This window comes from Xiphophorus couchianus, chromosome 2, assembly GCF_001444195.1.
Source record: "Xiphophorus couchianus chromosome 2, X_couchianus-1.0, whole genome shotgun sequence".
Classification (NCBI taxonomy): domain Eukaryota; kingdom Metazoa; phylum Chordata; class Actinopteri; order Cyprinodontiformes; family Poeciliidae; genus Xiphophorus; species Xiphophorus couchianus.
Window position 1 is genome coordinate 26610552 of NC_040229.1, and position 17302 is coordinate 26627853.

The following is a 17302-nucleotide window of genomic DNA, read 5'->3' on the forward strand; positions in this document are numbered from 1 at the left end:
GGGGCTAAAATAGGTCCAGTTGTTCTGCTGCATGAGTCACAGTCTGTGAGCTGCCAGAGACCCAGATGAGGCCTCGGCTGCCTGCAGAACGCTCAGAACCGTGATGGAAGTGTAAGTGCTGGAAGATGCTTCAGAACAAACACTGGAACGTTTTCTGTGGCTTTGGATGCTGCAGAACTGTGGAAACTAGCCGGCGATACAAAAAGTTTTACACACACACTGTTTGAGATGCCAGGTTTGTGTGACGGTGGAAGAAAAGAAACTATAAGTCATTTTCCAGCTTTAATCTAAGATACTTAAAAAAATTAATTTATTCAACTAATAAATCTGTAAAGAAGAAAATAAATAAACCTGTACCAACTTGGCTGCAGAAGTACGAACAACTGAAGCAACTTTTCAGTCAATTTCCCCATTCAGTCTTTGAAATGAGTCTGAGTGTCCTGAATCTTGATTTGATTGATTTTTTCTGCAAATCAATCAGATTGTGTGGACATATTTTTTTATCAACAGCCTTCAGACTCAGTTCTGGACTTTGATTGTCTTCCATTAACTCTTCATTTTGTTTATTTGGAAGCATCCTTGGATTCAAAGTAATACTCTTTATAGTCACCTTTCTATCAAACATGTGGGAGTTTTGGACCAAACGTAACTACCAGGGATGCACGATGTTGAATTTTTGGTCAATATCCGATATGCCGATATACTAAAACTCATTTGGCTGATAACAGATACCAATACCAAAAGTTTTTTTTCTTATACCTACTTTACTGAAACTATATGGCTTTCTATTTAAAATCCATAATTTTCTTTGTCAAGTTAGCCTGTTAGCCAATGATAAAAAGGAGGCTGATGTAGCATGTTCAACTTGCATTATGTTTAATGTCAAATTTCTTCACGGCATTTGCTCTTTCTAACACGATGACACTCAAACAGTGCAAATTTGACTTCTGTGCTGCCGGCATTATTGTCACTGATTTGTCATATAAAAACGCCTTTCATATCGGTGAGTTATTTTGACAGAATGGCCGTTGTCTGATATTAAATTTCCCAATTTCATCCATTTTGACTTCTGAAAGTGAGCTTCAGTCTTCCAAAGCGACTCTTTTGTTCATCCATATGGTGAACGTTTATGAGTTGTGAACAAACATTTAGTGTTTATAATGTCATTGCTGTTCCAAAACCTTTCCACTTACTGACCAACTCTGTACCATTTTAATCTTTTCCTAACTGACATGTTTGTACAATTAGATCGTTTAAATCCTCTGTAGCCTCTTGAACAACTGTGGTTTTGCCTACAGAAGGCAAAGTACGCACCCGTACATTCATAGTTAATCAGATTCTCTACAGTTGATGAAAGTTTTTGAGCCAGAACTGTGGATACTGGAGTTAAGCATTCAGATTCAAAACTCTGAATGCTTATGCAGCAAGACAATGCAGCTGCTCCTTCTATTTCCCCCCCAGATTCTCCCTTCAACAAGTCTGTTTATTTTTCAGCTGACTAATGCAGGAGATTCGTCACGCTGAAGGTATAAAAAAGTCTGAAATGATTTATCATGGTCTCATTTTTTTATATTAAGATCTTGGCATTCACACTTTTTATTGTCTTCACGTGAAAGATGCTGCTGCAGCGTGGGGCACGAATCATTACCGCCGATTGAGCAAACCCAAGTAGACTCAAAGTTCAATAAATTCTCGTTCCAGTGAGTCTCATTAAGCAGGGTACGATGCACAGCAAGATTCACCTTGTTAGGTTGAGAGAAACGGAAATAAAACGTTTGAAATGTGACATTAAAATGCTAAAAAAAAATGGTTTCAACAGTTTTAGCACAAAGGAAGACATCCATGTAAAGTATTGTTAAGAATCCAATCTCTTGCAAAGGTAGCATTTGGTGCTGAAGTGTTCTGCACCACATGAAAATGAAGTCTTTATAGATTTGCATCATTTCAGTTTGGCTTCCAAGAACCTCCATTCCCCAGCTGACTTCCAGACCTTGATTGTGTAATGAGTTCAACTTATTAAACTCCAGTAGCTGTCTCCTTAACTGCCTCTCTCAGTCTGCATGCATACATTTATCACCTTGGAAAAAGTACAGATAACAGAACGGCCCAGTGGTAATCAGGACGCAGATGGACGTTTTTCCTGTTTTGTCACGTTGCAACCTTTATTGGGATTCAATTCTCGGGGATTTTATATGACAGCTGTGCATACGCTTCAAGCGGAAGGGAAATTATTATTATTAATATTACTTTTTGTCTTCCACCAGCAAAAGTCTGAGAAAATATTCCCTCCATGTCTGATACACCTAAATAAAGCTACAGTGAATCCAGTTTCCTTCAGAAGTAATTTGTCAGTAGATTTCATCTCTGAGTAAATTAGTCTCAGTATATCTGCAGCTGTAGCTGAATCTACTTATGGAGTCGGGACAATGGAAAGCAAAAGTGGCCTAAGAGTAGCCTATGTTTTACCTGATGGGTCACAATGTTGCTGTTTTGGGGTTGCTGATGCTGCTGCTGGTAGAGCGTGTTCATCTGAGACTGTAGACATTAAGAAAACATTTGCTCAAAACATTGAGCAAATGTTTTGAAGTAAATTGTGAAAACATTTAAATTGCTGCGGTATCTGTCTAAGTAAATCTTAATATCTGAGTGGTTAATCTCCATGGAAACTCAGCTGCAGAATGCTTTAAAGATCAAAAATAACTCAGAGGGGCTAAGTTTACGAATCTAAGGGGGTGTTGGCATCTCTGAGAGATTTAAGGTGGAGAGAAAAAATTATTTCATAATAAATTCACCACATAGTAATGAAGTAAAAACCTTAATGAAATTCCAAATAAGCCAAATGAAAAATGGGTATTTTAATATTGTATGAAGGTAAAGATTGATTCATTTATTTGACAAATACATCTCAAGTTTTAATATAATTTTCATATTTTTCAATTTTGGGACATTTTTATTTACCGAATTGTGCCATGTCTGGCTTTCCGTTAGCCTGGCCATTGCCTTTCTACACAAATCCACCTGATTCTCATCTCTCTTCAGCACTACATCTAGGTTTTCTCCTATTGAGCTGGATTTCTCAGGTTGATTTTGGCTGGAGGAATAAAAACTGGGTAAAACGCCTCCAGCAAGCAATCATCTTTCAATAGCTGATGGTCCGGACTCTCTGTACAAATCAAAATGTTGAAAAACGGGCAGCTTTTTTTCATACTAGCTTTCAATACGTGATACGGACTGAATTGTTGCCACTGGGCTTTAGGCTGCTATTTGTGACATATTTAGATTTGAGGTTCCTCATTCTGTTCACGGCCGCTCACCTCCAGCCCAGATCCTGTGTGCAGTGGTGAGGTCTGGTGGATCAGAGAGCAAACCTGAAGAAGGCTGTACCTGCTCTGTAGGTCGTGTTCCTTAGGTGACAGTCGCGGTACGGTTGATTTATGTCAAAGTGATAGAGGGTGCCTGACCCAGAGCAGAGGGAGCCACTGAGGATCTGTCTTTGTCTTTTCTACCCTGCCTGCAACGCACCGGGCATTTTGAATAGCTCTGGGCCAGCCTAATGAACCCTGAGTCAAAAGTTGTGTCTGCATCCAAAACATTTCTGTGTTTGGGAAGTGGAGTGAAGGAGTTCTTCTTGATTTCTGTGTAGCTTTCATTTAAGGCCTGCATTTTTCTCCCCAAACAGGTGTATGTTGAAAAAAAAATATTCCTGCCCATAAGAATCTCTGCACAATCCACACACAGCACGCTCATTTCACTTCGTCAGTTGCTTAATAACATATAATAGCTTAATACTCGTGTACTTTAGTCTACTCCGTACTCGCATAGCAAAGCACCTGAGAAGATGGAGCATGAACTTTGGTTAATGGTCTCCATGTGGCTGATGGAAGCCAGACAATTTTATTTAGCTAAATTGTTTTTAATAAGTAAAAATTATTGTTGAGGGTCACAGGCAGGCCTCCACACACACAAAGAGAGAAACACACACATAAAAAAGAACATTGAGAATGAGAAACAACATTCGTTCAAGCCACCTCCCCCCTGCATGGCCCTGATCTTTGGTCGCACAAATCAAACTATAATTGCAATACTTTTTGTTGATCTATCACATAAAATCATAATAAAAGACATTTACGAGGTATTATACACTAACTAAGTGTCTAATGTGCGTAAGACTGGAAGTTTAACCCTTTTCACTGTTTAAGGTTTCACATTGAATATTTAAAATCACTTTGGATTTTGAGTTTTATAAATATTTGCGATGCATCGTATTGCTGATAACCTTGAAATTGAAGAGATCAAGTCCTTTAGATCAGAGTTACCTTCTGATAGATGCTAACAGAAATGTTTCAAACGGCTTTAATAGAAAAATCTTTATGTGAAGAACGTGAGCTATTATTCTGCCTGTCTTTTTGGGGGGTCGTGGGAGAATAAGCCACATTTTCCATTCTGGCATGTACAGCTAAATTAATGAGGGTAAAGGTTGAACACCAAGCAGGATGGTTTCCATCATGTTTCAGGTGGTGACAGAGCAGACCTCCTGCAGGTTAGAGATGGACTACACATCTTCTTCCTCTTCTGTTAATCTAACAGACCACATCAGAAACAACAACAACAATAAAAAAAAAAAAGACCACACATGCAGCTTAGCAGAAGCGCTGCACACTAGTTGAACTCGTCACGCTGCCAAACTGGTCAAAGTCTGCCCAACAGGCGCTATGGCAACCCTGTTGTTTCTCTCCTTCAGCTTCCACCCCCCTTAAAGATGGACTATATTAATTTCCTGTATTATACATTGTGGTAGCTAATTATAAGGTGGTACATGCTTCTCTGTGTCTTCTGTGACGTCGACGTCTCCCAGGCGACATCAATCCACTCGACCAAAACATGCTGCTGCTGCCTCTGGGCTTAATTTAGCAGATTTGATCTGGAAAATGTATTCAGCATCATATATACCAAAAACTACTTGTGTTTGATTCTGTGTTTTCTATTAAATTTATGTCGATTCCTGCAGCTGGAACTCTGTGGGGTCGGCTATTACTCCAGCCCTGCTTCGTCAGTTCATAACAAAGAGACAGCATGTTAAAAACAGCTGAGTTTTTTTTTTTTGCCTAGCGTCTCTAAATGATTCACTCAGTTCATTGCCTTGTTATGTTAACTGAATAATTCAATTATGTGCATGTTTATCTGTATTTAAACACTGTTGAGATTCATATTAAATACTGTAGCTAAAACGTATTTCTTTTGGACATTAGTGCTTTAGATTATTATTGTTATTATTATTGTGTGTCCTCGGGTTCATTGGGGCCTGCCATGCAAAGCAATGGCAGGAACCTATTACTCTACACCCAACAAGCGTTAATATTCTTTATTTTTCTTCCGTAACCGTTAATGCGGCTCATACCGCTGCGTGCACACCTACAAATGAGGTATCAAAACGTGCAGAAATACCTGAGAGAAAAAGATAATGCAAGATAATATTATTGCATCACCTATGGCGGTGCACTAGTGGAGGGCAGTGAAGTGCTCATGTTTGTGCTAATGTTAATGTACTGCCTTGCTATGAAAGGCAGCCCACTAACCTAAGAGAGAAAGATAATACAGGCTAAAATTATTGCACCGCCTACGGCCGTGCACTAACCAGAGGGGAGTATTAAGGCTTTTATTTTGAAATTTTAAATATACTTCATTTTAAATGTCCAAACTAATCCCATGAGTAACAGCGATTGGGTTAAATCAGTTATATAATGCCCAAAAGAGCAATTACCTGATGTAAAAACTGTCAAGGCTTTTATTTTGACATTTTTATTAAGATTAATTTAAAATTGCCACACTAACCCTGTGTGTACCAATGGTTGGTTAAAATCAGCTATAAAATGCCCAAAACACAAGTAGTTCTAAAGGCCGACTCATTCCTCCTCTGTAGTAACTGACAGTTCTGCCATGATGTAGTTCTAACCTGCATGTTCTGCCATAGTTAGAACTACAGTGATGCGTTTTTGTAGTCCTAATCAGCTGCTCTGCTCTGTCCTGTTCTTTGTTCTGTTGCTATGGTAATGAAGCCATTTCTATCAGCTGTGAGTGAGACACACTCAGGGCTGACAGAATTCTATTTCTTTGAGTCAGCCAGTTTGACTGAAAAAAGCAGTCCTAACAACTCCTTCCCGTTCGCGAACCGTGATACGTACTTGAAAACCGTTTGAAGCATCTGAGAGGGCTATTTGTCGTCTCCGATAGCACCACGATTCATATTCTCTACCTCACTTCACGTATCGCGCGGCAAATAAACGGTCGTTTACATGCAGTACCTTGCGGACCAGTAGGGGACGCCCGCGGACCACAGTTTGAGAAAAACTGACCTGAAGCACTAACAGAAGGAGTGGAGAATACTGGAGCCCCGCGAACGAGCTGGTTTCCATGGAGACTGAACGCAAGCTAGGCCGAACGCAAGCTAATGAAGAGCCACTGTTGACAAAGACGTCTTCTCAGGCACACACCCCGACTCCTCGGCCTCAAGAAATGCGACAAGTGTCGCTCTCAAGTGTTGTTGGATCTGCTGCATCTAAAGGAAGCCACTACGTCACCGACGTCATCCAGACAAGATAAGTGCAAAGTTTCGTGCGCCGACAGCAAATCCCTATTTCTGACAGTCTTCGTTAGCTGCTCTCCGTACAGTTCGTCCGCTCTCTGTGCAACATTACAATAATTAGATCGCAGCACAGCCTCATGTCACGGCGAAACTCAGAAGGGCTTTTGAGAGAGGCTCTAATGGCACACAAAGTGAATGAAAGCCCATTTATTACGACGACAGTCGAAAGAAGCACTAATTAGGCGCAGGGCTTATTGCAGTTGATCAGCCCTTGGACACAAGCCCATCAGCAGAGCCACTCCCAGGCACTCATCATGTGAAAATGAAGCCCCATCTCTAACCTGCACCTGACTCCTAATGCTTTCAGGCTCACGAGTTTAGTGGTGATTGATTCTCCACATAAACATATATTAAGACCACTACAGCAGCATGGAGAACAATGTGGCACGTAAAATAAGAGGCTTTCATATTTTCTCTAATCTATTCATAAAAAGTTGTAATTTTAAAAGTTGCTTAGATAAAAAAAAAAAGATTTAAGACCACACAGCTATCTTTTCTTCTTTGAAAGCATATTAACAAGTCATACTTTGAAGTTTTTGGAAGTTTTCATCCAAACAAAACTAAAACTTGCAGCAGGACAGTCATGAGATATGGCCAGTGTATCACTGTGTCTAATCTCCAAATAGCCCAAAATATTCCACTGCACATTTCCTCATTACACCACTGACAGATCTGGGTCTCGTGCTGTGTTGTGATGAAAAGTGTGTTAGTTTCACAGTGGTTGTCGCAGTAATTGGTCACTTCACATTCATTTCTTCTCCTTGGCTACAGTGAGGAGCACGTAGATACATAATTTAACTCCTTGGGTTTTTGATTAATTATGAGTTCAAAGGTTTTATTTTTACATGTTTGTGTTCGGAACTTTTTAAAGAAGAAAAATAAAAGGTTAATAGACAACGGCCATCTTCTTGATCTGCGTGTTGCACGAGCGTTTGCTCTACTTTCCCTCCCAGGAAGCGCTACACTTTTCTCCATGCTGTATTTGCCTCCCTGCATGTTTACAGTCCATGTTCTGCTTCACTACCGTCAGACTCTTTACACAAACCCATCAAACCCTCACTTCTTCTTTGCAAACAAGCGCGGCACTCTGAACCTTCACCCTTTTATGGCTGAACAGCGCAGGTAGCCGTGTAAATTTTGTGACTCCATGTGAAACAGATAAATCCTGGCGTACAAGTCATGTGAAAGACCACAGCAGACGTAAGAGTGTGTCTGTTAAAGACCGGGATTCCATGCCTAAGCTGACGTATTGTCGTCTGACGCTGCGCTAAACCCGGAGCGGAAATAAAAGGAGTGGGGAAATCTATAAGAAATGCCACTCTAACAAGGCTCTTGGGACCCTGGCAGCCTGCGTCTCTCCAGCAGGAAGAGAGCGTCACTGATCAAAGATGTGTTTAAAGAATCCAGCACACAAAGCCCGCTGTGCTCCACAAACACATTCTCCATATTACATCCATGGATTGGTTTGGTTATCATGTGCAGCCTTCAGTCGAAGGAAGCAAAACAACCAGCAGGAACTCTGGCAGGTACAGCGTTCCTCCAACATGTTTGTTTATCCACTCAGGCTCCATTAGGGTAGCGTAGGTTTTCTATAAAATGTGATTTCTGGTGGTGATAAGTCGCAATATAAAGGCAGCAGATGGTTTTGCATAAAACAGAACAAGGATGACTGGAAAAGGAGGCCTTCATAGGTCTCTGGGCTCATTCGCTTAATTGGATCAGGTCAGGAGAGAACTCGCTCTAATGCTGACGAACAGCTGTGGCTGCGGGTTTAGCAGCTCTGGTCACATGATGATATTTTTATTACATGAGACAATGCTATTTTTACAGGGCCCACTGCGCTTCTTGCCAACTGGTGGCATACCATGCCGGTGTTGTTTTTGGAGATCAGAACTTATTATTATTGTTAAACCTTTATTTATCCAGGATAAAGATGTAAATTCTCATCTTCAAAAGTGGCATGTATGACATAAAATCTTTGAAAGTTGCATACAAAACAACAGTGCATTAAGAGGTACAATGTCAAAATGTGTAAAATAATAAGTACAAAGACATGGTGAAAGTTGCAGCATGTAACTTTTATAAAACAAATTATGCCTTTTATATATTTGTTTAAACTCTCACCATGTTGTGACAGTTTGGTATGAGACAGATGTTCAGTGAAAAAACTCAGGCTCCTCCACATCCTCCCGGTGGCCATCAGCAGAAATGCACTGCTCCTGGTCAAAAGCAACCAATCAGAGTCAGGAGGGAGGTCTTGGCTCTGTCAATCAACCTCATGTATGTGCTGCTGATTGTGCTTATGGATGAGAAACAACTTATTTTTACAGGAAAACTGCTTATCCGCCATCATTGATGGCCATGCTGACTAGCCTTAGCATTCATGGCAGGCTCTGGTGTGGGAAACCTATAGTAGAGTAGCAAAGAGCAGGGTGGTGTGCCGCGGGTGCACGAGCATGATGGACAGCTCAAAGATACTCCTCCTGATTTGTTGTTTCTGACCAGGCTGTATATTTCTGCAGATGGCAATAGGAGCTCGATTTGTTCACAGATTATCTGTCTCATGTCATACTGTCATGTCGTGACAGTTTTAACAAATGTAAAAAAACCAACATTATTTTAAAGTTGATTACTGCAACTCTAAGAACAAAACCCTGCTTTTTCGAGATCAGAAATTTGTCAAATTTCTTTTTTTTTTTACATCTCTTTGCTTCCTTCTTCTTCTTTGTTAGCATCTCAGTAATGCACCCTCTAGCTTGCTTTGCATCTTCTTCATTCAGTAACAGCATCCACACCACAGAATATTGGGACCTGGAGCTCTTACATCTGGAGCAATACCTGATCGAAAACCAGTTTTTCTCAAGCTCAAAACTGGTTCAAAACAGCCGATTCCTCCATACATCTCTAGCCTCACACATTTAAAGCAAAACGCTTCTTAACCTACATATAAGTATTTATAGATAATTGACATTCCCCCCAAATTACGGCAATTAATTAGATTTATAGCCGTTGAGTTGAGGGTCCTTTTAAAGGATCTCAGAAGTACTTATGCTGCGAAGGTCTGCTGGACCCAACTAATGCAACTTTCCCCAAACAGCCTGCAGCCAGGAGGATTTCAGCTTTGGCAGCCAAGTTGTGCTGAAGTGTGAATAGTGTGAAAATTGCCATGAGCCTTTTCTGAACTCAAGTTGTTGGGGAAGAAAAAAAAAATCTGTGCTTGCAGTGTTCTTTTAAAATAGCTGAAGAAAAGATCATAGGTATTTTCTGTGTGTTTTCCAGTTGGCTGTAAAAAAATAAAATAAAATGACATCAAGAAAGTAAAAAATATGTATGTTTTAAAAAAAAATAAATCAGGACTTAATGATGATGTTGTTACTTTCTGGTTCTTTTGAGTAACACTTGGACAAAATATTCATTATTTCAACATGTCGTGTAAAAGTCTTTGCAAAAGCCAATTGTCTTTGCGGTCCTTGAATGACCTTGATTGATACTTCACATACTTTGGCTGGTATTTTTACTTATTTTCACTCCAGCACCTGAATATTTGTAAAAGAAATGCATGAGTTTCTCAAGCACCTTCAGTCTGATTTATGAACCAGATTTATCAGCTTAGAGATCTGCTCTGAGGCAGATATGATCTGTGCTGAACGTCTCATACAGTGCTCTTAAAAATATTTCGATATATTTGCAGATGATGAATCCAGCCAAAGTGCTTATTGATTGCGCTGCTTATTGGCATATTTTGCACAAAACCTGTTTGGTTTCCTCATCATTTCGATCACAGCATCACTGCACTTGAAAAGACGACTGCTGCTCCATAAATAATGTAAAATGTTGACTTTGTTATAACATTGCTCTGTCTCTACATTTGTAAAAAAAAAAAACCTTTCACCTTTCTGATTGCTCCTTTCATCACTAAGGTCTTTTAAGTAGTCAAGATCTTCTTTACATCTTTGGAAATAGTACCCTCGTCTATAAAATATGCAGCAGAATAACAGCATTCTTCGTTCTGCTATGGGAATAATCGCAGCAGTGTAAACGTGTGCGCTGTAGTCTGCTAGTCTCTTGTCTTTAAATATTTCACATGTAAGCACAGGGGACGATTCCCTGACTAGATTGGGGTTTTTTTTGTTGTTTGTTTTAAATGACACAGAATGGAGCTGCAGTCTTTCCTCTCTGAACATTAAATTCAGACCATACCTTCAATAAAAATATTCACCAATTTCTCTCCAAATGGATATCCTGCACTCCGGGTTTGAACGGCGCAAGAAAAAAAACATTAAAAGATGGTGATGCAACAATGAACTGAATATGGGCCTCGATTATTTTTATTTATTTATTTTTTTGCACTGGTGGCCTTCTGCGCTCATATAAGTGGTTTCTCCTGGCAGCCGCCATTCCCTTGTCAATAATTCAGTAGTCAATTTTTTTTTTTGCAACGCTCTCTCCTTGCAACCCACGCTGGGAGGGAGGTGAGAGGGGGATTTCAAATTTTCCCCTACGTCACAGGTGTCAAACTCCAGTCCTCGAGGGCTGCTGTTCTGCAGTTCTTAGATGTGCCACAGGTACAAAACACTGGAATGAAATGGCTTAATGACCTCCTCCTTATGTAGATCAGTTCTCCAGAGCCTTAATAACCTAATTATTCTATTCAGGTGGTGCAGCAGAGGCACATCTAAAAGTTGCAGGACACTGGCCCTCGAGGACTGGAGTTTGAGACACCTGCGCCTACGTGAACTTGCAGCTGTAAAGCGGTGAAAAGTTTAGAGGTCACTTTTGAAGGCACACTTCGGCAAAGCAGTGAAATTACTGTCGCATGAATATTTAAAGGAGCAGATCGGGTCCATTGTATCATAGTCTGAGAGCAGAGAGCGTGTTTACTTTAAGGTCGCAAATCGCTCACTCGATTGTTGACGTAATTAGTAAATTAGCGTTATCGAACTGAAGCTGTCGAAGTGTGCTTTCTTCTTGTGCTCTTAAAGCAACGCGTTTGCAATGGAAAAGGAAGGTGCGTGTCTAAGCAGGTTGCACCAGCGTCTCATTTATCTTACTTACCATCAGTGGACAGAGAACTGTGACGAAGATCCGAACGCTAACTGGGAAGGGAAGCGGTGAAACGAGGGGGATGCATGACCTCCCACAATGCATCATTTATAAGCAACGTGCTCCTCAGCAGCTTCACGATCCAAACTCTTGACGCTGTGCTGAAGGAGCGGATTCCCTGCAATTTATTAAATATTTGATACAAACATGCACTTTTTTTCTCATAACACTGCATTTTTATTGCATTACTTGCACAATTTCCATGTTCAAACGACGTCATAGAATCGCATTAGCTTTTGATTTATCTCTTCTCCCTCTGACATAAATAAAGGGGGGAGGGGGAAACAGATTAAAGTTTAATTTTAAGACATTGCCGACGAAACCACTCGTAATAAAACATGTATTTGACACCTAATCTTCCTTCCTGTTTTCAGTGTTTTGCGGAGAGCAAAACATTTGTCAGTAGTTTGAAATTAAAATCTGCTGAAGAAATAACAATTATGACCTACTGAAGTGAATTCCTAATAGAGATTTTAAACCAAAAACTTTCTACATTTCATCAGTTTTAACGACAAGCATTAATATGTTATATTTTGTGGGCGATTTACCCATATTTTTTAAAAACAACACTTTGCAGCATACACTTCTACTCTGGGCCCTTTACTCTGATTTTCATAAGTAACTTACTGCTTTGAGAAGTAATACATAGAAAATGGTGTCTTGTGTGTTTAATTTAGCTATTGTTGAAGAATGGCAGTAAGAAGTGCATCCAGTACTGAGGAACTCTTCGTCTTGATCAGTTTTATGGTTCTGCTGGCTCTATTGTCCTTCCAGGTGGGGAGGCAGCTACCACTGGGAGATGGGGTTGTTGTTGTTCCTCCTACCTCCAAATAATAGTTTTGGAGGTAGGAGGAATGTGTCAAAATGACATCTGGATGGACGTCAGGATACAGATGATTCACTGCAGCAACCTGCTGAAGTAATCCAGCTGTCAGATTGTCGTCTTTGTGTCTGTTCCAGCTGATCGCTTGAAGTTGCCAATACTTATGAGTTGGACTGAGCGGCAAACACAGAACCCGGTTTAGCTGCCGTCGAATTTCTTCGTTACAATTAAGCCGAACGCGGAGCTATTACTTTACGCGAGATTTTGGACACATTTAGGGAGCCGCCGTCGCCAGCGTTCGCTGCCAGGCAAGCTGTCGGCCCAGTTTCAGTGGAACGTCCAGAAACCCGAATCAGAAATCTTAATCTTTTCTCTCCCTGCTTGTCTTGTTCCCATCAGGAGTCCTGTCTCCCAGCAGCAGCCATGTGAGAGGAGCTGTCAGCATGCAGAGGATGCCCACATCCAGCTAAAACAGAGTGGTCCTCCCCCTTCCCCATCCTCCCCACCTGCTCCGATCCTCCTTCCCACATGAGGACAAGAAGATGACTATCACCAGCCGGCAGTCCTTTAATGTCCTGACGGTCATCTTCCTCCTGCTGTCCACTGCAGGTATGTAAAAGTCAGGATTGTGTCCATCAGTGAGTCTGCCTTTCTGGTCCCCCTCAAGGGTTTGTCCCATTAGAGGGGTCTGCAGACACCCGTGTGAGACCTTCGGAGGACGTTCATCCCTGTGCTCTAAAAGATAGACCTCGTTTCAGGACAAAAAGAAAAAAGCCTGTAATGTCGAGACATAAATGCAGAGAAAACAACGAAATGTGCAAACGTTTGTCGGAAAAAACTGGGAGTTGTTGATTTCTGAGGGTCAGAAGAGTCAATGTGAGGACAAATGCTGCGTTTAGAGCCTAAACGTTGTCGTGTTTGGTAGGAAGAGCCCAAAAAGGGGCTACGTTTGTTGAAAAAAAGGACAACTGTAATCAACAAGCAACAGAGAATGCCTATATACATTAAATTGATTTAAAAACATTCATCTGCTGATTTTTTTTCTTCTCCCCTCCAGAGGTCTTTTTGTGGGCTCTAGTGTCCCTTAAATGAAAGTAGGCTGACAGGAAAGGGGGGAAGACATGCGGCAAATATTGTCCGGTCCGGGAATCGAACCCGCGACAGCAGTGTCGAGGACTCAAGGCCTCCAAACGTGGTTCGCCCTATCCCTTACGCCACCACAACACGCCCTTCTTTGGGTTTTCTTTCACAAACGTCCTCCTGACAGAGCTGGTGGACCTGAGTCAGGCTTGTAGGCCTCCTCGCTCACAAATGCCTTTTCAAATTCACCCTTTGTAGGACTGAGATCAGGGCTTTGTGACGGCCTCACCAAAACATTGACTTAGTTGTCCACTTTATAAGTTGTCAGCTTTCCAAACAGGGGAGTTAGTCAACGATAATGTCTTTTTGAGTGTGCAAGGATAATTTACAGTCAAAAGTGTAAAACGTCACGCCAAATCCACGTGAAATTCAAAGTAATTAACTGGTGAACTCTGAACTTTAATCAGTTTGTTTTAACTCAGGTAGCTAAACCTGCAATCAGACATGTTGCTCATCGCTTTACAGCTCTATTTATAAATAAGTTTTATGGGGGGGTGTTCCTTCTGTTGCTACACCATAACCCACTGTGTGTGTAATTGGAAATATTTCCAAACTGAAGACTTTGTCTTTGTTGTAAGCGAGAGAAAGTCTGTGTAGCCGTAAAGTTGATGGTCAGAGGTGATGACTTTGCCGCCTTTGCTCATAACTTCTCTGTTTTCATAACTGAAAGACAAATTAAGCCATTATTTCACATTCTGAGAAATAAGAAGTTACTTTAGTCAATTTCCTTTTCTTTTAAATGAGAGTCAAATAAAATAGATCATTAACTTTAATGCCTCAGAGCAAAAGAAACAAGAAACGTACAGATGTGAAAGCAGCGACAGATCAACAGGAGCGCCGTGTGAACACTTTCTGACGTTCAGAGGCTTTTTGTTCCGCTTGCAAACAGCCGTGGTGGTGTCCAGCCTGTAAACAAACTACGTCGGGGAGAGCCCAGCTGTTAATGGCGTCCTGAATCTCAGGAGGTGTTAATGAAATTAAGCAGGTGGGTGGGTTACTTACACCCGAAGTGACACGAGAGCACGTCACATCAACAGGCGTCCTTTTATTCATGCTTTGTCTGATGGTTATGAGGCACCGAGAGAGCAACAAATCATATTAGCATATCCACAAACAAGTTGCAACAGTACATATAATAATTATTTATCTTTTTTTTTTTACATGTTTCATGGATTTGTACCGAGTACCCTTTACTCTAATAACCCTAAGAAAAATCCTAGAATTTACTTACTACTTTACTAATTTGAGCAGATGAAGGAGCACAGCGGAGAGAGAGAGAGGTCAGGGAGGAAGTTGTGGAGAAGATAAACCAGAGTTGGGTTATATAACACTATATTCCAGGCTTCAGGTGTCTCTCTTCAAACCCAGCAAGTGGCCATTCAGTGACAGATTATGCAAAAAGAGGATTAATCTGGGAAAACTACAAAAAAAACCTTCACAATTACACACTATTTTGTGTTGGAATATCAGAGAGTCTTGATTAGAAACGCTGACGTTTGTGGTCGTAACATGACAGAATGGGGCATTAATACGTTTGCAAGGTTACTTCCTTATTTCTCTGTCAACCTTTGGAGCTACTTTACGGCTACTTGTCGACTCCTCTCTGCTCTTTCCTTCTGTTCAAACAAAGGTTGAAGATTATTAAAGAGATACATACGAAGGCAGCCTCAGCAGTTTTCTTCATGAGTATGCACAAGTCTAACGGAGAGCAAGTGCTTGAGCTCATTAAGTGTGTGAATAAATGTCCTCTGTGCAGTTTTTATACCGCCACGGCGCAGCACAGCTGTCTCACTGCGAGCTGCAATATGTTTTCCTGCACTTATTATTGGTAATAAAAATGAGACAATGCTAAGTAGCTAGCGCTGATTAATGAGGACAAAAGTGGAAGAATTGCGGCATGTTTTAATGTCACATTCTTTGTTCTTATGGAGTTGTTCTGCTATCAGATGGAGTCTGAGCTCACGTTGAAGTCGATTCCCTAGATTTTAATGTCAACAAAAAGGTTATTTTCTGCCCGATTCCACTGCAGAAGCTACATTATTTTATTTTTCCCAGTAAACAGCAAGAATGCAGATATTTATCTCGCTCTGACGCTGAAGGAACTTGACAGCACAGTTCTATAGGAATGCAAATAAGCAAGAATTACCATTTGCTCAGTCCGGTTTTCTTTTACTTTATAATGATCCTCCTTTTCTAACTTTGTCCTTTTAGATTCTACATAAAACAGAGGGAGTGTGTTTTTGTTTTTTTGTTTTATTAACAAATTGTAAGGTTTTGTCCTTCCAGCTTCTACCAGAACACAATCCAGGAATTTGTTGGTAATTATTTCAAATCATGTGAAATAATTACGCGCGCGAGAATTGCATTTGGTTTTGGTTCATATTTGGTTATTTTTCAAGTTAAACCCTGCTCGCTTCGCGTTCCTCTTATTATCACATGGAGTCTTTCTGTGTCCAGCAGCTTCCAAAGCAAACAGCCAAACAAAAAGAACAACATTAAGTATTCTGAGGTCTTCCAGTGCAGCAGCTGCAGGCTGCAAGACCTTTCCTTTAAGAGCAGTATTCCAATCTATAAATCTAATAAGGGGTTTCAGAGCCCGGAGATAAACACAATTTTCTGCCTCAAAGGTCATGAGTTACATTTGCTCTGAGTGGATGGATCTGAAAACAGCAACAATGACTTGTCGTGTTCTCCTCCGACGCTGCAGCTCTCTCGGCTCATTACCGGGTGTGCGAACCCTACTTCGACCATAAAGGGCGGTACCACTTTGGATTCCACTGCCCGCGCCTCTCAGACAACAAGACCTACATGTTCTGCTGTCACCACAACAACACGGCCTTCAAGTACTGCTGCAACGACACAGAGTTTCAGATGGTCATGCAGGTCAACCTCACCACCACCTCAGACGGTTACGCACACAAGTAAGTCCGCATTAAACTGCCTCGTTGCCTGTTTCCTTGTAAGGCTTTTTAAAAGATTCGTAAGTTTAATCAGGGTGAAATGTTGTAATAAATGTCTTTTATCATTTAAATCATCCTCAACACTGTGCAGAAGGAAGCATAAAGGGATCTTCACATACTTTTGGTGATTGTGCAAAAACTCTATGGCACTTTTGAAAAGTCACACACCTTTGAAAAAGAAAGGTTAAAAATAAACCCAACATGAGGGTTGTATTTGCGAACATAGTCTTAGATCAAAGACAGACTGGGTTGATTTAATACCACAAGCTTGGATTATGGCTTTAGAGCAGCATGCTGAGCAGAGTTGAGCCGATATTGTATCAGGTCCTTAGAAAAATTTAATTTGGACCCCGGTTTCCAAATATGCCCATCGGCATCCACCACAGTGTGGACGCACCATCAGCGTGAATGGAATATTTCTTTATTAAAATAAAGAAAATTATTTCTTTGTGAATTTCTTTAAGCAAGACTGTTTGCGTGTTGCAAATTCAAGAACCCTAGTTTCATAATTTACTACCAAAGCAAGATGAGATTGGATACATGCAGATGTATGGAGCTGAGCTTTCGGCTCTAAAATGTGTTAAAAAGCCTAAGATGAACTTAGCCAGCGTTAGCTTCTGCTAGCTTCTCGTG

The 17302-nt window shown here is 40.8% G+C and overlaps 1 protein-coding gene across 2 annotated transcripts in view; it reads left to right on the plus strand.

Moving 5' to 3' along the window:
• Positions 1–17302, plus strand: part of shisal1b (shisa like 1b) — a 52340-nt gene that overhangs the window by 13436 nt on the left and 21602 nt on the right. For both annotated transcript variants that reach the window (XM_028044875.1, XM_028044884.1), the window contains 2 exons: positions 12969–13178; positions 16417–16630. In XM_028044875.1, coding sequence (XP_027900676.1) covers positions 13112–13178; positions 16417–16630 — 281 coding nt within the window. In that variant the 5' untranslated portion in view covers positions 12969–13111. The remainder of the gene's footprint in view (positions 1–12968; positions 13179–16416; positions 16631–17302) is intronic.